Below are 22710 nucleotides of genomic sequence, written 5' to 3' on the forward strand. Positions count from 1 at the left end.
TCCCCTTGACTAATTCTCTGAAGTTCAACTTCTACCATTGCGGAGCGATACAATGCCTTTGTAATAATACACGCATCCTCAACTGACGCTCTCAGATCATTTTCTGCGTATAGTATATCAATGTCTACCTGGATATCCATTAGTTTTTTACAGTACGATTCGAGAAGTTGCATTCGATATTCCATTTGAATTTTGTCGAATGAAATAGTTCTTTCCTCAAATGCCCTTTTCATTCGCTCGATGTCACTCATAACCATATCGTGATTCTGCATAGCCATCAAAAGTTTTGCATTTGGCTTTGCAGCTAACTCTCTTTCAGCCATATTGAAATTGATTGGGAATTAATAAAAATGCTCCAAATGTAAATGATTGGCACTAAGTTTTAATAAATCACTTTCGCAAATGATTCCGTAATTATAATTCACTTGATACAATTTCGCCGATACCCCAATATAATATTAATATAATTTCACAAGCACACCAAATTTTATTTGTGTTATATAAGGGTTAATAATGCCAAAAAACCAACGCCGAAATTAAACACCAAGTTGAATTTTATTTGACAAATATACTGTCCGAAAATATTTAAGTGGATCACATACGGGTTAAAGATGCCCACAAGCACCGCCAAAGCCAGAAACTGTATCACAATTAATGTCGCACGTAAATACATACATATGTACATATATTAATATGTGCAGAAATTAATTTCACTGCAGAATTTGCAGGAATTTCACTTTGTATACGGTTTGAAAACCACTGACAGAGTATATGGTGTCGAAATTAACCGATAGCCTACTATGTATGGTTTGAAAGCCACTGACCAGAGTATATATCTCAAAAATAACTGCTCTGCCACTGCACAAAAGGGAATTGAACTTGGCGGCAAACGCTGGTATATAAGTATGTAGATATGTATGTATTTAACTGTACCGCACGCACATCAATTTTCTCACAATTTAATTCCAAAAATTATTAAAGGTTGTTCACTTTTTATTTGTTTATTTAGAGGTTTTATATGTGGGGTTTAATTGGTTAATACAAAGTGCCAAGAATTACAGCCAGATAATTGCACACAAACACACGTAACGTGGAGTGCTTCCAAGTTTTAATTTTTGGCACTGAATACCTGATCGTTGGACATGATTTCCAGAACTTTTCTTTTTCCAAATTTTAGTCCAATCCGAATCCAAGATTTGCCGACTTCCGCCAGCTAGGTTTTTTGCCAAATATAAAAAAACGGAACAAGTGCCGAGACGACGAAAATTCACTATTTTTGTTCGTTTTTCCGACGCGAAGTCGAAAAGCTAGTCGTAGTCCCTGTCTCGGGCGCCAAAATGTAAGTTCGTGAGGGTTTTCCTGACAAAAAATTCAAATAAAAAAGGTGACTAGCAACTAGCGGCCTAGCTGTGGAATTTCCACTCGAAGGCAAAGAAAAGAAGGCGAAAAGAACTGCAGTCGCACGAAAGTTTTATTGCGCTGGCGCAGCCAGCAGTTCCAAAGGTTAATCGGCTACTCTTTTACACAAGCAGCGTCCGAATTTGCCTCGCTATGAAAGCTATGCGTTTCGGCTATTCAGCTCGGCTGAGTGCAAGCGTGAAAACGATAAGCTTTTTGTTTTACATTGTTTACGTTTTAGTTCTATTTTTTCTTCATGTAAATTTCATTTCTAACAACAATATAATATAATGTAATCTACTGCTCCAACAATGGCTATGTAGCACTTCGTAGGGGGCCTGTTTCTGACCTCTGACTTCGAATAAAAGGGGCCACAAAAGTCCACTGCAGAGATGAAGAATGGGCGATTCGGCTGCACTCGTTCCTCCGGGAGCGGCGCCATGATGTGTTCGACTAGCTTGGGCTTTAATCTGAAACATTGAATGCACTTGTTGATGACAGCAGAAACCGTTTTTCGCCCTCCAATGGGCCAGAATCTCTGTCGTAAAGCGGCTAACAAGTTCTGTGCTCCTGTGTGAAGGAACTTGCGATGAAAATGATCAATGATAGCTGAGGTTATATGATAAGACTTGGGAAGAATCATAGGGTGCTTGGCATCGAAATCCAACTGCGAATTTTGAAGGCGTCCGCCGACGCGCTTTAGACCTCTTGCATCTATAAATGGGTTTAAGGACAGAAGCTTACTCTTCTTACATCTTCAAGGTAAGTGCCTTGTAATCTTCGGCAAAATGCACGCGCTGAATCCCTTTAATAAGTAGATGAGTCCCACATTTGATTTCCTCGACTGTAAGCCCTCCTTTATGCCGTACTCGATCCTTGCTGACCCTTTGAAGGAACCGATATATATATCCGAAGACACTCTGCATTCTCCCAAACGAGTTTCCAAACTTGCAACTGTGTGACATGTCCATTTCCTGGGACAGCACCAATGCGCTGCGTCGACGCTCAGGAAGTTCCTTGACAGGGGGCGAGTCATCGGGCCATGTAGAAGAATCAGGGAGTAAGAACTGCGTTCCTTCACTCCAAAGTATTGATCCCACCAGCTTAATAGGGGCACATCCACGAGATAAGATGTCCACCGGATTTTACCGTGACGGTACGTGCCTCCAAGTCATTCCCTTAGTTCTCTCCTGTATCTGCGAAATCTTCTTTGAAACGAAAATGTTAAAATCTGATGGAGGTTGTCGGATCCAAGCCAAAACTATTGTCGAATCTGACCAACAATGAAAGGTGCAAGATCGAGGTGCAATTTGTGCCACTTGAGAGGCAAGCTCGGACAGTAAAAGAGCGGCAGATAACTCTAGCTTCGGAATCGTGAGGGTCTTCAATGGTGCGACTCTTGACTTAAAGCAAAGTAGGTTCGACGAAACGATACCTTGGTTCTCTGATCGAACATAAATGCAAGCTCCGTAAGCTGTCATGCTTGCATCGCAAAATCCATGTATTTCGCACCATGAGTTATGCTGTAGAACAAAGCGTGGAAACTTCAAGCAAGCAACTGTGGCAATCTGAGACATATGCTCCAACCAAGCGGAATGTAAAGATTGCGGCAGGGATTCATCCCAGTCGAGTTTATTCTTCCATAAGACCTGCATGAAAATTTTAAGCTTGGTTATGATTGGGGCTATTAGTCCAAGGGGATCGTAAAACCTAGCGATAGCCGACAGGATGCTGCGCTTGGTTGCGGGTTTTTCTGTCCATTCGTTTAAGAAGCTGAAAAGCAAGCTATCCGATAGCGTGTCCCAAGATAAACCTAACGCCTTTGTAACGTCGGTTCCGTCGTGAAACTTTAAAGTTTTCTCCCGATCCGAGTCATCCACTTCTTCTAGCGCAGCAGGTTCGTTGGAACACCATTTGCGAATTGGAAAATGTCCTCTTTCCAGGAGCGCCTTGATTTGTTGACGAATTTCAACGACCTCCTCAATGGTGTCTCCTCCTGCGATTAGATCATCCACGTAGAAGTTTGTGCGTATGATTTTGCTGCTACTGGAAATTCCGCTTCTTCATCGTAAGAAAGCTGCTGCATTGCACGAATTGCCAAAAAAGCAGTTACGGTGTCAAGCGAGTAAACTTGAACCTCGTCTTCTGGCCTATCGCGCCATAAAATACATTGAAGAAACTGATGGGGATGCGTAACCCGAACGCAGCGATACATTTTGGAAACATCTCCACACAAAGCAACCTTGAAAAATCGAAAACGAAACAGGGTAGTGAAGATTTTTGGTTGAATGGAAGGACCTGCGTACAACAAATCGTTCAACGAATATCCCGAAGTGGACTTCGCTGAGCCGTCGAAAACAACTCGCAGTTTTGTTTTTGTACTTTCCAATTTTTGGACGCAGTGGTGGGGTAGGTAATACTGATGAGCTGCAGCATTTTAAGTTGTTAGAGACATGTGACCAAGGTTCAGGTACTCCTCTATAAAGGCTTTATACTGCGACTTCAGCTCTAAATTTCTAGCTAATTTGGTCTCGAGTAATTTAAAACGAAGAAGTGCACGATCATATGAATCTCCTAGAGCATCGAAACTAGTTTTGGCAGGAAGTGGTACCGAATATTGGCCAGATTCAAGCCAAGAGTATTCCTGCTGAAATAGCTGCTCGCATAGAGCTTCTTCTTTCGAAATGGTTTTTGTAGAATTTGCGCAATTGTCGATTTCCCAAAATCTCTTTAGTATTTCAGAGATCGACTCCGACTCCGAATGAGTGTTGGGCTCTTGAGATAAGGAAACTAAAGATGAGCGAACGGAACATCCTACCGATAGACCCCCTGAGACGATCCAGCCAAGTCTGGTTTTCTGCAGAGTGGGTAAATTGCTGCCTAATCGAATTTGTCCAATACAAAGTAGCTCGAAGAATATGCTTGCTCCAAGAAGCAAGTCGATGCGTTGACTTTTGCAGAAGAGCGGGTCGGCGAGCTCGAGATTTTCCGGTATTTTCCATTCAGACGCGTTGAGATCGAAATGCGGGTGGTAATCGGTGATTGACTGGGTGACAGCAGCAGAGAGCGAAGTGCTATACTTTGCGTTACTCGACTGAGCGAAAATATAAACCGATTTATCCGAAGCGAGCGAGGATTCACCGATTCCTGATATGGAGATGCATGAACGATGGACGAAATTGACGAAATTGATTTGAGAAGCCGAATCGAGCAGGGCCCTGCATGGCACGAACACGCCAGAGCGATTTTTTACGTAGACTATGGTGGTAGCATAGGGTCTGGCAAAAATCCCCCATCTGAACCCTCCCCGAGGGTGCCGGCTGGGCAATGGGCACTATATAAGCCCGGACAGGGATAATGCTGCTTGCCCCGTCCGCGATAATACAGTGTCTAGCAAAGGCCATGGTTTAACTCCTTCTGCCCTAAAAAGCCTAAGGAAGTGAGCCGCTAGCCATGGGTGGAGGTGCCTGGCGGAAGACATAAAACGCAAGTGGGTGGTACCCCTGAAAAAGAAACCATTCTGGAGGGTTCAAAGGAAGAAACCAGGGCTGGGATGTCAGCCCAAACGTCGGTGGAAGGCGTGACCGCTACCACCGGCGGACACGGGGAGGAGCAATCCTCTCTGCGTGTCGCCAGTGGTTACACCTCTGATGTGACGGGAGCAGGTCATGTCAGTTGCAACGCTACTGCCGAAAAAACTACGCAGGGGAAGTTGAGCCGCTCACGTGCCATAGTCGATACAGACTCGGACCTAGAGAGCGTGTAGCTTCTCCACTCACCAAAACCAGGCACCAGGTCCCAGCGCAGGGACGGTCCAAAGCGGTTAAGCGAGGGAATGAAGGCCAAGGCGCTGTACAAGGCTGCCCTCCGCATCCGGGATCGGCTCCAGGAAAAAGCCGCCCTATCCCCAGAGGAGAAGGCAAAGCTTACCTGGGCTGAGGAGAAAATCGCTGAGGGGAGGCTTCACTTCGCCAAACTACCACACATGAGTTCGACTCGCGAATTCGCCAAGGTGGAGGAGACGCTTGCCAAGAAAAGGCACCGCTCAACCGAAAGCGCCTCTATGGATGCACCGGGGAGCAAGCGGCAACGCGGGCCTTAGGAGGCAGGCCCTACCCAAATGGCGAAAAAGCCCAAAAAACCGCAAAAGTCAGTGAGGTGACCAAACGACACTTGATCGTGGCCCTCATTGACAGAAGCGATGAAGCCGGCAAAATGACCGAGGCGCAGTGGAAGATGGTGCATGCGCGGCTCGTTGAGTAATTGTACGCACGGATGGAAGATGATCCCGAAGCTCCCATGCCCACCTTCGATGGCGCTGGGTGGCTAAATGGGGTCAAAATCCTAAAGTGCATGGATGACCCGACAAGAAAGTGGCTGACGCAAGCGGTCTGCCAGTTGGAGGCGCTGTGGGAGGGAGCCAAGCTAGAGGTGGTGGACCGGGAGCTAACCCCATCCACTCCAAAATCGAAGGTACTCTTCCCCAACGTATAAAAGCACCAGGACTAGATGGAATATTCCCAGCCATGCTGCAGGTGACTAAGGAGGTGATCACCCCATGGCTCTACGCAATATATACAGCTTGTTTAAGCACGGGCTATATCCCTATCCAATGGAGGACCTCTCGGATTGTCTTCCTGCTCAAAGCAGGAAAGTGCAGCCACGTGAGCCGCAAGGATTACAGACTGATAAGCCTCACCTCATTCCTACTTAAAACGCTGGAAAAGCTGCTGGACCTATAGATCAGGAACGATGTAGGGAGACAACTGTCGACCAACCAGCACGCCTACACGAAGTGGAAATCAGTGGAGACGGCACTACATTCGTTGGTAGCCACCATTGAGAGAGCCCTAAACAATAAGGAGTATGCACTTGGAGTGTTCGTGGACATATCCGGGGCATTCAACAACGTTACGGACGCAATAATGGATCGCCTAGAAGCGACCAACTCGTCCCCCGCTATCAACTTGTGGATAAAAAATCTTTTAAGTTGCCGGCGAGTACAATCAGATTGGGGCACCGCTTCCATGGTGAGAGGAGCGCACAGAGGCACGCCGCAAGGTGGGGTGGGGGTGTGGTAGACGATCTAATCAAGAGAAATCGAGAGGGAAGCACCAAAGATAACAGCTTATGCGGATGACATAAGCATAATTATCTCGGGAGTCTGTCCATCGACCCTCAGCTCGATCATGGAAACAACACTCAGGGAGATATGTGCGTGGGCGGAGAAGGTAGGACACAATATCAATGCGGATAAGACGGACCTTATTCTCTTCACCAAGAGATACAAGGTGCCGCAATGGATCCCCCCGAAAATTAACAATACCAAGCTGACCCCGAAAACACAAGTCAAATACCTCGGCAATGTACTTGAAAGCAAGCTGACGTGGAAGGCCAATGTAGTAGAGAGGGTAAAAAAGGCCACCATAGCGCTATATGCGTCCAAGAAGATGCTTAGCAGCACATGGGGCCTCTCACCCGCTCTAATGCATTGGGTCTACATATCGGTGGTGCGTCCGACTCTGCTGTATGGAGTCTTAGTGTGGTGGCAAGCCATGGAGAAGAAAACGTATAATAAGCTTATGGAGAGAACCCAGCGGCAGGCAGTGCTCTGCATATCAGGGGCGCTGAGGTCAACCCCCACCAAAGCACTCGAAACCATAATCGGTATATATCCCATAGATATCCAAGCGCAACTGACAGCAGGAAAGGCGGCACAACGTCTGGTTGCATCAGGAAACTGGTCGCTACAAGGTTTCGGGCACAGTTCAATTGTTCGAGACATGAGCAGTACATCTGACTACATGACACCCAGAACGTGCCCGGATGTAAACACAACAATATTCATGGGACCAAATGACTGGAAGTCAGGCCAGGACCATGCTCAATACCTCAATATATACATCGACGGCTCCAAGATGGAAGGAGGAGTTGGAGCGGGCATATACTGTTCAGACCCTGAAATGAGGCTGTCGTATAAGCTACCAAGCTACTGCAGTATATTCCAGGCGGAAGTATTCGCCATCAGGAAAGCAGCAGAGTTTGCGCAGAGCATAAACCGTCCACATGAGGCGGTCAATTTGTTCGTAGACAGTCAAGCGGCTATAAGATCCATGCAATCATCAGCGGTCAGTTCCAAAAATGTACTGGCAAGCAGGGAGTCACTAGATAGCCTGAGCACGACTTAGTCAGTGAGGATCTACTGCGTTCCCAGCCACTAAAGCATAGACGGTAACGAAACCGCGGACGAACTTGCAAAGGAAGGCGTTAGACTGGCGAGTGAAAGAACAGAAAACGTCCCTATCTCCCTAAGAACACTCCAAAGCGAGCTAGAGAGACGGGCTGACGCAAGCGCAAAAAGCAGGTGGAGGAGTAATTCCGCAACCTGCAGAATATCAAAAATCATGTGCAAAAAGCACAACGAGAAACTCAAACTCTGCGTGCTGCATCTTCCTCGGAAGGACTGCAGAATGTTAATGAGTATTCTTACAGGTCACTGCCTGTCTGCTAGACATGCAGTCAAGCTGGATATGACCGACAACGCCAAATGCCGGTAATGTGATGAATCCGAGGCAATCAAAACCTTGGAGAATCTCATTTGCAAATGTCCGGCCCTAACGAGGGCTAGAATGAGATACCTAGGCTCTCCAGTTCTGGCATCGCTAGAAGATGGCTCCAGGAGGAAGCCAGGCGAACTCCTTGCCTTTGCGAAAAACACCTTGATATTCAAGGATCTCGAAACCCGCATAAATAGTCTCTAGGTCCATCCAGGAGTTTCCCCGGATAGCTATGGGCCATATTGGCCTATGTGTGGCCCCTAACCTTATATAACCTATGGCGGTAGCAAGCAAGACGTATTCGGATCTAGTCGACGATGAAGCTAAAGGCGGTGTTTTAGACAAGGCTACAGAGACGTGAGACGATCCTTGCGGAAGTATTTCTGGAAAAGGCTGGGCCAGGGTTGCAACGGGATTTGGTTCCAAATGGAGGAGACCATATGCCTCTGGTGGCAGTGTCTACAGTTGCCAGAGTTGCATTGCTGTAGGCTGTGTCCTTTTCGTAGGCAATTGAGACAAAGATGTAGCCTTTTTGACTCTCTATACCGCTGATTGGCGTTCAATCCTAAGAACTGTGTGCATTTTGTCAAATAATGTTCCCTAGACTCGCACAAGGTACATGATGGCATAGCTGATGATGAAGCAATGAGGGCGCTACGACAGAATTTGTTAGCTACTTTTCCAACCTGTTTGCTAGGTGCTTGGTTTACCATAGCGTATTCCAAATTTTCCATCATGCGGCATCTAAGGTCCAAGAACGATGAGAATTCATACCAACTTGGCAGCTCCTTGGAAGGCAACCCTTCTCCCCACCTCTCATGGGTCTGAATGTCCAGTTATGAAACGATGAGATGAATAAGAGGCCGTCATAGATTTCCTGCGTAGAGGCCATAGTAGCCAGGGCGCGCAAATGAGAATTTGCCTTGTCGCTTAACTGCCGCAGACTACTTGCGGATCCCTTCTCCACCCCTGGTAGCTTGAATAACGACCGAACATGTGCCTGAAAGTGCAATAATTTATTATCAAATCTCGACGTTAACAATTTTAAAGCCCTGTCGTAATTATTTTCCGTGGGCTCCAGCGAGCGAATTGCGTCCAGTGCAGTGCCGTCCAAACATGCACGAAGATGCTGAAATTCTTCCACCTTTGTTAGTTCTTCGTTTTTTCCCACTACCGTGTTGAACATGGCGTAGAAATCCGGCCAATCGATGTATGCTCCGCCAAATCGCGGAAGTTTAAATTCCGGTAGCCTGGTAGGCCGCGAATTGCACTTTTTTTTTTTTTTTTTTATATTCGATATATATTTATTACACTTACAATAGACCTACACTACAGTTAACAGAGAGAATATGAATCGGACGCCCAGCGGTACCGCCGCCTGGCATTGCTTCGCGGGCGCTGTGACCCCTACTCTGCCTGCTCCTTTCGCCTTCGCTCCTGCTCCCTGAGAGACTTCATGCTTAAGAAGTCGCTCTCTGACATAGCACCACGCGTCGAAACATTGCGTTTGGCACTAATTGAAGCAAAAAATATATTAAATTCCCGGCCATAACCAGAACTACCAATTGATCACGAAGAAGACGAACCTCTGACAACCAAACATTTTTATTGGGATGCGCAAATACCACTCCAACACCATATCCACCAGAAAATATTTTATGCATACGAAAACAATGAAAAATTGCACAATGTATTAAGGATAAAATCGAAACTTTGAAATATCTTGAATGAAAATATGTTGAAAAAAAGTGAATTTACGAGATTCTGAAATAACATATAATAGTAATAGTCATCAGAACATCTTCAGAAATAAGTTAAGTTGTCCTGTTTTTCAAAATATTTTCATTTTCACTTTGAGGTATGACTACTTTATGTTATTTCAAAATTTCAGATTTAGTTTGTAAGGATGTGTCTTGGGCCGGGGTGAACCTCAGCGGCCCAGGATTCCTTTCCAGAAATATTTATATTTTTAGAGACGGCCAGAACATGGACGCCGAGTTTTTATTGAGTTTTCTAGGGAAATAATGGCAGCGAAAAGGGGCTCGTTTTAAAAGGGGAACTCTGGCTTCGGGAAATGGGAAACTTGAACGGCAACCCTGGCGGTGGCCAGGTGCTCCTCCGTGGCGGGAGACAATGCAGATCGGACGGGAGGAGAGGGAAAAAGGGGAAAATCTTGGAGCACGCGCCGGCGGCGACGAGCACGTGGCTCGGGAAGACCCAGCAGGCCAATGCCCACGCCGGATCTGTGCCCGGGAAAACCCAGCGGCGACAAATCCCGCTCCCGTCCCGCTGCCCTGGCCCGGAGCTTGCCCAGCGGCCACGCGAAGTTGGTGCGGGAGAACCCAGCCACCAGCTCGGCGAGTGAGTGAGTAGGAGGGGAAACACTTTTGGCACGCGTCACAATTAGGGATGATTTTTGTTACGGTCGTCGGCTTGGTTTACGTCTCTGTTTACGTTTTCGATCGTGTTTATTTACATGCCGATCGTATTTGTTTTTGTCCCGGAGGGGAAATGTCGCTGCCTCTGCCGCTGTCGCGTCGGCTTGCGTCGGCAGCGGAGAAGGGAAATGTTTTGAGCGCGGCCGCGACTGTTTTAGTGCGGCCAGCTTTTGTTGTTAATGTAGGTCGCGGTCCCTACAGTCTGTCTTTAAGAAATGTGTACGCTTGTTCGTTGCGGTCATAATTCAAATATAATTTGGCCCTTATTGGGCAACGTAACTTATGGCTTCATGCCCGGATATATACAGTTGTGTGTTTTTTTTTGTATTCGAGATTTATTCCACTATTTACTATCTTACATTTACAAAAATTTACACTACTGATTAGACAAGACGGAAAAGATTTTGCGTAGAAGTACGGGCTCACGGGGTGGTATGGGTGTACCAATCCAAGGCAAAGTCAACAGGGCAACTGTTGACGAATATTCCTTGGCTCAAATGGTACACCAAGTCGACTCGTAGGTGAATATCGGTTTGATAGACACCACCTTCTCCTGGGAGAAGGTCCTCCGCGTGGTACCTCCTGGAAACGTACTGCGGTACGGCCAATGCGAGCGGCACCTCCAGTGAATCCCTCACCTAATAATCCTCTGCCTCCCAATCCCTACCGAGACATGGGCAAGTCTTAAAACTACCTCCCCTCAAGTCAGGCGTGTAAAGCGACCCGTGCTCACTGACTATAAGGTTCGCAGCTGAGGGGTTAAACCAGCTGTGTTCGAACGGAGCCTTCCCAGGGCCGGGCAACCCTGGGTCGGAACGAGCCTTGCCGTGGCTTAGGGGCGAAGCCACGGTCGAACTTCCTTCAATGCCCCGAACCCCTCGGGCCCGCCGCGCTCGCCCTGTCGAGCAACGCGGGCGTTTATGAAAATGAGCACAACTAAAAAATCCGCTTCGGACCTCGTGGGGGAGGTAAAACCCCACCACAAATCGACGGAAAGCGAATTGGACGAGGAGGAGCTACTGCGCTCAGACGACGAGACGCTAGCTCCGTCCAATACAGAGGGAGGTGTAAAGACAAGCACACCTCAAACGATACAACCGAAGCACACTAAAGCGGCGGCAAGCCAAGCCAAAGCGACCGGCGAACACGGGAAGACAAAACCGTGGACCCACCAACAACGAAAGGCGCAGGCAAGCAAGGCCCATTTCATCCTCGCCGAAATAGCGAGGAATGAAAAGGAGGGCAAAGCCGAAATTTCTAGCAGTAAGAAGGAGCACCCAGAGACGTCTTTGCCTCCTCAAGCAAAGCGCAACAAGAGGTGAGCGAGAGCGCTCCAAAGAGAGCCAAGGACGCTAAGGGAGCACCGAGGCCGACCACGTTCGTCAAACCGGCGAAAAAGTTCAGCGAGGTGGCCAGAGACAGCCACGCAATGGCACTTATAGACGAGCTCAACGACGATGGGCGCCTTCTGATGGAGAAATGGGAGGAGGTCGAGACCCAGCTGGCGGAGATGGTAACCGACAAATTACTGTCCGAGCCAACGGGCCAGTCACCCTCCTTTGACTCCTCAGACATGGTTAGGGGGCACCGGGTAATCAGGTGCGACGACGAGTTTTCGCGGGACTTCCTGGCGGATTTCGTTGCCAGACTAAGCAAAGCATGGAAGGGGATTAGCATAAAGCTAGTCCCCGCCAAGGACATCCCAAGGAGACCCAGAGTTCGCATCTGGTTGCCCAAGGGGCTGTCTAGTCATGAAAGGGTGCTCAAGACTCTGCGAGCAATGAATAAGGGAGTCGACATGGAGGACTGGGCCATTCTCAGAGCTGAGCGAGAATTTAAGTCCAGCCAGCCATATCTGTTCTTAATCAACCAGCGCTGCCTAGAACAGCTGAAGGCAGCAGACAACAAGGTCCGGTACGGCATCCGGAAAGCCAAGGTGAAGGTCTTCCTAGACGAACCGGACGACATCCTGGAAGATGAAGTCGAGGACGCCAATAAGCTGCTGGACGATTTGGCGATCGACGACAGCACCCCCAACACCACCCCGATCTAATGCCGACGGTCGTTCAGATAAACCTGAAGCGCAGCTCCCACGCTTCAGCTAATCTGGGGGTCCTTCTCCGGGAGAAGGACATCGACATCGGCCTTATACAAGAGCCATGGACGAGGGACGGACAAATCTCCGGCATGGCCATAAAGGGATACACAACATTGTACACAAATTCGACAGGTAGGCCGAGGGCGGGTATAATCATTAAAAACAACCTTAATGCTCTTCTTTACCCCAATCTCAGCAACTTAGATCTAGCAGTGGCAAGATTCAAGGCGGCGGATGGGACAGCCATACTAATAGCCTCCAGTTACATGGCCCACGACGAACCTGCACCACCTGAAGCGGTCAATAGGGTGATGCAGTGGGCCGAGGAGACTAAGACGACGCTCATCCTCGGGTGCGATGCCAACGCAAGGCACACACTGTGGGGAAGTAAGGAGACAAACGAAAGGGGTGAGTCCCTCTTCGATAGTATTATATGTCGTGACGTCAATATCTGTAACAAGGGAAACACGCCCACCTTCATCTTTCCAAGCACGGAAGGATTTCAGGGCTGGGAGGAAGTCCTAGACATAACCCTCCAAATGGAGCATAGTGATTACAAGGTAAGAAATTGGAGAGTCTGTACACAAGACTCGTTTTCAGACCACAGGTACATATTCTTCGAAATCGTGATGCCGGTATGTGAAACGGCGCCGAAGCGAAACCCTCGAAACACTGACTGGGACAAATACGGAAAGATTGTACAGTCAAAGGTCAAAGACAGAAGGATCAAGACCCGATCCACCCCGGAGAGAATAGATAAGGAAGTCGAGGACTTCACAAATATTCTGAACAAAGCCTACAAAGAGTCATGCAGACTAACATACTCTAAAAAGACATACCCACCATGGTGGAACAAAGAGCTATGCGAGCTCAGAAAGAAAGTTCGGAAAGCCTTCAACACAAGTTACGGTACCAAAGACTGGCAGCCGTACAAAGCAATACACAAAGAATACAAAAAGGCAATCTACGTAGCCAAGAAGGAATCTTGGAGCAGCTACTGTGAATCGCTTGAAGGAGTCAAAGACGGCGAGGCTAAGTAAAATCCTATCGAGAGGACACACAAGCCCCACGCTCATAAACATACCTGATGGGACAGAAAGTACGTCGGCTGAAGAGTCACTGGAAATCCTGCTGAATACGCATTTCCCAGGAAACCAAACAGAAGAACCTAGAATAATGGAAAGCCAGGGGGCAGACCAGCAGCTACAAGTAGAAGATATCATCACCATGGAAAGAATCCATTGGGCGATAGATTCCTTCGACAAATACAAAAGCCCGGTTCCAGACGGAGTAATACCGGCAATGCTACAAACAACGAAAGCAAGCACGGGAAAATGGCTGCAAGCAATCTTCCAGGCATGCATTAAAACAGCACACATACCACTTCCATGGAAGGAAGCGAGGGTAGTCTTCATACCAAAACCAGGAAGAAGGGGACACATCCAAGCCAAGGATTATAGGCCGATAAGCCTTACCTCCTTCCTAATGAAAACACTGGAACGGATCATTGATATCCACATCAGAGAAAGAACGGAGAAAAGCCTTTCCAATGCGCAACATGCGTACAGGAAAGGCAGATCCACGGAAACAGCATTACACGTGGTAGTGCGATACATAGAAAGGCTCTACTTTTCAAAAACTACGCCATGGCCACCTTTCTGGACATAGAAGGAGCCTTTAATAACGTCAATGCGGATTCCATCCTGAGTTCCCTCAACGGTATAGGAGTAGAGGGAGGCATCAGGGCATGGATTGGCTGACGAGCAGGAGGATAACAGCCGAACTGAGTGGCACTCATCACACAAGATTTGTGAAGAGGGGCACACCTCAGGGGGGAGTCCTGTCCCCACTGCTCTGGCTGATAAACATGGACGACGTACTAAGAACACTAAATAGCGAAGGAGTAAAAGTGGTAGCATACGCAGACGACGTAGTCCTACTCACTTCAGGACCATTCCCCGACGTCATCAGCGAACTAATGACAAGGGCACTTACTAAACTCAATGCATGGGCAAAAACCTGCGGATTGGGCATAAATCCAAGTAAAACGGAACTAATGCTCTTCACTAGAAGAACTAAGGTCCCTAGCTTCACAAAGCCAAAGATAGATGGCATAGAACTAGAGATATCACAGCAGGCAAAGTATCTGGGAGTGATACTGGATGCGAAACTGTCATGGAAACAAAACATCAACGAGAGAGTCAAGAAAGCAAGCATAGCATTCTATTCCTGCAGGAAGATGTTCGGAAAGAACTGGGGCATCCACCCCAGGATAATAATATGGCTTTACACAGCGGTGGTAAGACCCATACTCACATACGGAGCACTAGTATGGTGGCCAGCATTAACTAGGGCATACAACGTACAGAAACTAACAAGGAAACAGAGATCGGCATGCGCAGGAGCCACAGGAGCACTGAGATCATGCCCCGCGGCGGCGCTGAACGCCATCCTGAACATAATACCGATAGAGCATTTCATCAGGAACACTGCAGCACAAGGTGCGGTACGACTTAAGGCTAGCCAAAGCTGGAAGGACTACCACACCGGGCACTGCAGGATCCTGAACGAGATAAACTATCGGACGACAGTAGACACAGACTACATGACAACCGAACTGCGATTCGGTAACACATACACCACTATATACCCTACAAGGGAAGACTGGAAGAGAGGGAGAGTAACCGAACCGGACGAAGTATCACTCTACACCGACGGCTCAAAGATGAGCGGCGGAGTAGGGGCCGGAATCTACGCCGAGAGCTGGAAGGTGGAGGAATACTTCCACCTCCCAGAGTCAGCGACGGTTTTCCAGGCGGAGGTTCTCGCGATACTGAAAGCTGCCGAACTTTCGCTAGACCGAGGCCTCCGGAATACCAAGGTGAGGATATACTCAGACAGGCAGGCGGCGATCAAATCCCTCGCACAAACACGGACGAATTTAAAACTAGTGGCCAAATGTAAAGGGGCACTAAACAGACTAGCAGAAGACAACAGGGTACAAATAGCCTGGGTACCCGGACACAATGACATAGACGGAAACGAGAAAGCAGACGAGCTGGCCAGAAAAGGGTCAGAAGAACACTCAGCAACAACAGACATACAGATCTCCCTGAACTCAGTCCAGACGAAAATTCATGACCATTTCAAACAACTAGCCAGCAAGGAATGGTCGACGAAGGCAGAGCACAGAAGATCGAAACTATGCTGGCCAGAATTCAATAGGAAGAGATCCGCAGAACTGATCTCCAAGAGCAAAAAGGACATCAGGAGGATAGCGGCAACCATCACCGGCCACTGGCCAACAGGCACGCAAGCCTGTAGGATGGGTCTACCCTACAACCCACAATGCAGAACCTGCAAGGAACCAAGCGAGCAGGAGACACCAGAGCATCTGCTGTGCCACTGCCCGGCACTCAACAACAAAGAGCCCGACACTTCGGAGCACACCAACTCGAGTCACTAAGGGAAATTGGAAGGCAGCCAGTAGCGGCCATCCTAGCTTACCTGAATGACACGGGATGGTACTAAGTGGGGCGCAGACAACAACAAATCGAGGGTGTGGATCAAAACGGAGCTCAGCTCTAATTGGAGGCGGCCAGGGCTGCCTCACCACTTATACCTACCTATCTACGGGCTCACGCCGTGTGGTACCGCCGCATGGCATTGCTTCGCGGGCGCAAAAGCCCCTACTCCGGCCGCTCCTTCCGCCTTCGCTCCAGGGTCCTGAGGGTCTTCATCACGCAAGCGGCAAATGAGTTTGGTCTTCGAGCATCCTCGGTACCAAGGATTCGGCGCTGATCGTGGATCCAGCTACCTCCTCTAGCTCCTGCCTCTCCAGGCCAAACCTCCGGCACTCGAAGAAGACGTGTTCCGCGTCCTCCACAATGCCAGATCCGCACTCCGGGCACCAATCCTCCGTCTCGTGGCCGAAGCGCTTTAAGTAATGGCGAAAGCATCCGTGGCCGCTTAACACCTGGCTCAGGTAGAAGTTGACCTGCCCATGCGACCTCTCTACCCATCGCGCTATGTCTGGGATGAGTCGGTACGTCCAACGGCCTTTAGAAGAGGAGTCCCATTGGGACTGCCAGTTTTCTATGCTCCTCCTTCTAGCGGCAACCTTTAGCTCTGCTCTGGACGGCAGTGCCCTCCTGTCCTGCATGGCTGCGAAGATTTCCTTCCTCTCCCGGATGAGCTTCGCCAGTGGGACTTGGCCTGCGATGACCAGTGCCGCGTCTTCCGAGATAGTCCGGAACGAGCACGCGATCCTGATAGCGCATACTCTGTAGGTCGCCTCCACTCCTCGCATGTAGCTTTTGACCGAAGCAGCTTCGGCCCAAACTGGTGCCGCGTACAGGATCTGCGCGGTCACCACAGATGAGAGGAGTTTCCTCGTGTACTGCCTTGGACCTCTAGTATTCGGCAGCATCCTGGAGAGCGCTCCAGCCGTACCGCTGGCCTTTTGGTGGACGTACTCCAGGTGCTCCTTGAAGGACAGCCGGGTGTCGATGATGACGCCCAGGTACTTGATCGCCCTCTCGTCCCTCCAACCAGCACGCTAGCAGTCTCCACCGCTTGGCCGCCAGCTTCAGACCTGCAACCGCCAGCCACGACTCTACGGCTTGGATGTCCGCGCGCGCCTCCACAGATGCTAGCTCCTTTGCTACCACCACTATAGCGACGTCGTCCGCGAATCCAACCAGGTTGGTGCTGACTGGCATCGAAAGCCTCAGCACGCCGTCGTACATTGCGTTCCAAAGGAGAGGACCCAGGACGGAGCCCTGCGGGACTCCGGCTGAGACGTTGTGCTCTTTGGGACCCATGCTAGTGTCCATCATGAGTACCCTGTTGCTGAAGTAGCTGTGAGCTACGTTCAGCAAGTACCCAGGAATGTTAAAGTTCCTCAGGGACTTTAGCGTACGGCTCCAGTCTGCCGAGTTAAAGACATTCCTGATGTCCAGGGTGACCACCAGGCAGTAGGACTTGCTTCCTCCTTTCCACCTGGTTCCGGCAATGGCATCCTGCGCCAATTTGACTACCTTTGCAATGGCGTCCAGCGTAGACTTCCCCTTCGTGAAGCCATATTGCTCCGGGGAGAGTCCACCAGCGGCTTCGATGGCTTGGCTCAGCCGGGTTGAGATCACCCTTTCGAATACCTTGCCGATCGTGTCCAGCAGACAGATCGGTCTGTAGGACGATGCTTCTCCTGGTGGCAGACGTTGCCTTTTCCATCTGTCGGGGAACGTCCCCTCCAGAAGGCACTTGTTGAACAGGCCTGCAACTTCGGAAGTCAGAAGCGATAGAGTCAGCTTGGTTGCTCTACTCGGAATCGCGTCTGGCCCCGGAGCCTTCTTGGGCTTCAGGCTTCTACCGGCAAGGAGAACCTCAGCTTCCATGACCCAACGGATGTCGCCCAACTCGGTGCTGGGGCAGATCAAGACCTGCCGACCGCTCGGGAACAGGGAGCCAACTATCCTCTCCAGCGTCGCCGGGTCGGTTGGGGCACAGCCACCCGCATTAAGCCTCTTTACTACCATTCTGTAGGCTCCTCCCCATGGATCCTCCTCGGCGGCGTCGCACAGCTTGAGGAAGCATTCTCGTTTGCTCTTCTTAATGGCAGTCTTGAGCTCCTTTCTTGCTGCCTTGTAGCGTTCGTTACACGTAAGAAGGCGCGGGGTGCCTGTAGCTCGCTGCAACAATCTTCTGCTGCGGTGGCATTTACGGCGCAGGTCCGCGATCTCCTCGCTCCACCAAAACACCGGGGAGTGGTGCTTTCTGAACGGCCTTCTTAGTAGCATGCTTTGGCTGCAAGCGCCCTCCACGGCCCAAGCCAGCTTTTCGGCCGTCTCGTTGGCTCCGTCTGCTTCGCCTGCCGTGAAGCCCTCGAGGGCATTTGCAAAATCCCGCGGCCTGAAGGTGTCTTGCCGGAACGCTTTCCTATCCGGGAGTAGGGACCCACTCGTGCGGGGCGCGGCGCCTATCGAGCACTCGATAGCCTCGTGGTCGCTGGCGGTATAGGCCTCGCTGATCTTCCATCGGGCGCGGCTGGCCAGCGCACTGCTGACATAGGTGAGGTCGATTACCGAGCCCACCCCAGCCCTGCTGAAGGTCTGCCGGGAGCCTTCGTTCAGAAGGACTACGTCCAGGGAGGCGAAGGTCTCCAGCACCGCTCGACCCCTGGCGTTGGTCCGAGAGGACCCCCATTCCATGGCCCAGGCGTTAAAGTCTCCGCCGACCACCACGTTGCTCCTCCCACGCAGGTCGCTGCACAGCTCGTCCAGTACCCTGCCAAACGCTTCCAGTGAAAGGCTGGGTGCCAAGTAGCAGCTGTATAGCCAGGTTCCGCCAATGTTCGCCCGAACGAACCCTTCCGCTGATTTGGTGTCGCGCATCTCCGGCGCATCCGCTCCGCAGCTCCACAGGGCCGCTTTGCCAGAAAGGTCAGTGGCCCAGTCGCGGTTGCTACCAACCCTGTAGGGCTCGCTTAGGACTGCCACCTCCGAGCCAAGCTCTCGCATCGTCTGCGACAGGAGATCCTGCGCTGCCCTGCAGTGGTTCAGATTGAGTTGAATCAACTGCATGGAGGTCGAAGATTCCCCTTTCCACTATCTGAGACTGGGCATCCCCTGGCGCCTGCCTTGTGCCTCGTCTCCTTCCTTCCAGCCGCAGCGCATATGAAGCATGACGGCTCCTTGTTGCACGAGGCCGCCTTGTGTCCCGGCTCGCCGCAATTAATGCAGCAACCGCTCCTGTCCACAGGGCCCTTGCAGTGGATCGCAATATGCCCTGGTTCTAGGCATCTGAAGCACCTCACGGGACCAAGTCGTTCCCGGATCCTGCAGATGGACCATCCAATCCGAACTTCACCATGATGGAGGACGGCTTTGGCAAGGGATACGGGAAGGCTGACTATTGCAGTTTGGGTTTCAGCAAAGCTGCGGCGCATACTCCGCACTTTTACCCTCTCCACCTCGAAGTTAAACTGGCCCGCGAGGGCGGCGCAGACCTCCTGCTTCGTCGCGATCGTGTCGATGTTGCGCACTTCCAAGACGAGGACTTTTGAGTCCTCAGTCGTAACGCGCACTGACGCTGAATCTCCGAGCACCTTCTCGATGTTCTCCTTCATTGTCGGCGCTCTCGGCGCTACCCTTCGCCACCTCCAGGAGCAGGTTGCCGTTGTTGGTTCGGCGAACCTTTGACACACAGCGTCCCAGGTCCGACAGCTGCTTGTCGTCTCTCCTCGTCACCATTGCGAGCACCTCGCTGTAGGACTTGCCGCTCGCGTGGACAATGACAGCGTCTGGCCGAGTGCGGCGCGCTGTTCTGGTCTTCCTCGCCACGACCTCCCATTCGTTTTCGGGGTTCTCCTGGCTCACAGGCTTCCGGGCTGGCCTATGCTGCTCCGATGCAACATGCACAGCCGCTGGCGGCTTCGCACGGGGCTTCTTGGGCGCCTTTGCGCTTTTCTGCTGCGCTAGACGAGGGAGTGGCGGGGCCAGCACCGGTGCGGGTAATCCCGGCGCCTCTGGCTGGCTAAGCCTTCTCCACGGCTCGGTTTGGACCGATGCCTCCTTTTTCCAGGCGGTCGCCGTTTGCTGCTCCTTGTCCGCGCTTTGGGTGATCTGGGCGCATTTCCGGCACAGGTTATTCGCGACCCGGCTCTCCTGCCTGTCGCTGACACCTGCCGCGGCCGTTCTGTTTGCTACAAGGATGTTGGAGTGCAGGGACTTCACCTTGGCAATCATCTCCCTCAAGGACATAGAGATGTGACGCGTCGTTTTGTCCATCATCTTCAATGAAACCTCATGCAGCAATTTTCCCATCTCCTGGAGATCCTGCTGGCAAGCTGCCTTTACTGACGCCTTGCATTTCTTGGCCGGCGTAGTTCTTGGTGAACCAGCCGGGCTTGCAGGGTCTCGTGACCTCTTGGGGGGCGGCGTAGAGTCTGAGCTCTGCCCTCCTTGGGTCTTGTGCAGCTGTGGCGATCGGGCGAGCTTTCTGCTCTTGGTGAACGCCGCTGCCTCTTCCTCTTCCCTCGATGCACATGGCGACCCCGCCAGTGCTGTTCCGCCCACGACGGGGTTTAATTCTTCCATAGCCGGCTTGTCGGTCAGCGCCGAGCTCCCACGCTGGCCAAGGATTTCCCCCTGGCTCTGCGACGGGGGTTATACCGCCCCGACTCGGTCCCCGAAGTCCCTTGATCGGGACACCGCCTAGGCGGGGAATCGGAGCTTGGTCAGATCCGAGACCTTTTTCCGCCTGCCAGCAGCGCGACCTTACACGGCGTCGGGTTAATAATTATTTAATTGTTTAATTAATTAAATCAGGCAACCAACCAACTAGTAGAACAATTCCAACTAATCAAACCAACCAATCAACTAAGCCAACTAAATCAATCAACCAATTAAAACAATCTAACCAACCAAACCAATCAAACAAATTTAACTTAATAAAATTAATTAAATTACTTAAATCAATTAAGTTGACCAGCTCAACAAAATCAATCCAATCAATTAATTCAGTTTAAATTAAATTAAATAAATTAAACAAATCAAATCAAACAAAGCAACTAATCAATCAAGTCAACTAAATCAATTAAATTATTAATCAAACCAATAAGATCGATCAGGTTAATCAAATCAATAATTAACTAGGTCAATCAAATCAATCAATTAAGTCAATCTAACCAATTAAATCAGTTAGACCAGTCAGGCTAATCAAACTAATAGAATTAATTATTTACTTATTTATTTATTTTGAATCAAATGTAAATCGCGGAAGGGCGGGAAGCTTGGCCGCGAGCACTTTCCAACACTAAGAGTGTCGTGCTGTTAAGCGCGGCTGTAGGAGCTCCTGCGTTAGCGTTGCTCAACACTACGATCAGCCGCGATCAGCTGTGTATGCGTGCCAAAAGGAAAACGGGGGAAAAAAGGCTTGTGGATGGTGGAAAGCGTGAGTGGAGTGAAAAAGAAAGGCGTTTGCTGGGAAGAGAGGCGAGAGTACCCCCTCCCCTTACCTCCAAGCTTCTGCGGCGGTTTGGGTGCCAAGATTTTTTGGGCACCTGAGGCCTGATGGGTTTGAAATCCAGGAACGTTCCGGGTATGTACCACTGACGCCGGGAATCTCGCACTACACTTCTGTTCCTTTTCCAGGAAGAACTTAGCACTTTTAACCGGCTTTAAAGGATAAAACTTCGGAGCACGATTAAAACTCGACTTAGTACGTATACGGTTGATCTATACAGTTGTGTGTGTTGTGGTGTGTGTGTGTGTGATCTTAACTTATATACTAGTCCCTATGCCTTACTCTATATCCTATTCCCAACTCTATATCTTATTCCAATAGGAGAGTGACGATTACTCTTCCGCTCCGGTTCACTTGGACTCGGAACCGCTGATTTCCCTCCTCCTCCAGGACCCGGATCGTCCGTCGCCTCGGTACCGCCAGGCGCCCGAGTATCCGGCGAAGCAGGGCTGCTGGCAGGGTGCCGTTCGGCGTGGTCCACTCCGCCGGGGCAGACACCCAGCGGGGAGGGTTGAGGGCTCCCCCGTCGGTGTCTAGTGACGACTCGTCGGACGAACTAGACGGACTGTGCGCCCAGGGCGCGCTCCGACGTCGTGCTCGGCGGTGTGGGTTCGGTGGTGGTGGGTTGTCAGCTGGTGATGGATTTTCAGCTGCTGGTTGGGCCACTAGCGGGATGCCAAGTTCCTCCCTAAGGTCCTCCGCTCTAAGACGTGCCTCCTCCGCGGCCAGCTCCGCGATGGTGGTCAGCCGTGGTCGAGGGTCGCATCTTGAGGTGACCGCAGCGCATCGGGCGGTGGCGTGAGGCCCGGCGTACAGCCCCGGGCCAAATATCTCTTCGTACGAGGGCGGAGGTGATGGGTAGCGAGTGGTGGCGGGTGGTGTCCAGCTTTGTGGCGGCGAAGGTCCAGCGTGCGTGGTGCTGGGCGGAGTCCAACGCGGGGGCGGCGACTGTGAGGCGTTGGACCAGCCACTGTCCCGGCTAGTCTCGTCTTCGTCGGCCGTAAGGGTCGATGATGGACGTCCGGGTGGACCTCCTCCTCGTCATCGCCACGGTGGGTGACTTCCGGAGGGGGTTGTTGTGACCCAATGGAATCGGTGTGCAGGGGCACTAGGGGCGGTATTCCCCTTGCAGGTGCTGGACGTAGTTCGTCGCGGTTCCCTGGGTTCACTCCCTCCTCGTCATCGCCACGGTGGT

General features: G+C 50.6%; 1 protein-coding gene across 1 annotated transcript; it reads left to right on the forward strand.

Annotated features, from left to right (window-relative positions):
• Positions 1-11822: 11822 nt before the first annotated feature.
• LOC121503214 (uncharacterized) lies at positions 11823-12446 on the forward strand. The gene has a single exon (XM_041777443.1). It carries the CDS (start codon positions 11823-11825, stop codon positions 12444-12446), a length of 624 nt encoding a protein of 207 aa, XP_041633377.1.
• The last annotated feature ends 10264 nt before the right edge of the window (positions 12447-22710 follow it).

The sequence above is a fragment of the Drosophila kikkawai genome, chromosome 2L (genome assembly GCF_030179895.1).
Source record: "Drosophila kikkawai strain 14028-0561.14 chromosome 2L, DkikHiC1v2, whole genome shotgun sequence".
NCBI lineage: Eukaryota > Metazoa > Arthropoda > Insecta > Diptera > Drosophilidae > Drosophila > Drosophila kikkawai.

What these genes read in the sequence shown, in the direction of transcription:
- LOC121503214 (XM_041777443.1), top strand. Translation starts at nt 11,823, where the DNA reads ATGGCACTTATAGACGAGCTCAACGACGATGGGCGCCTTCTGATGGAG.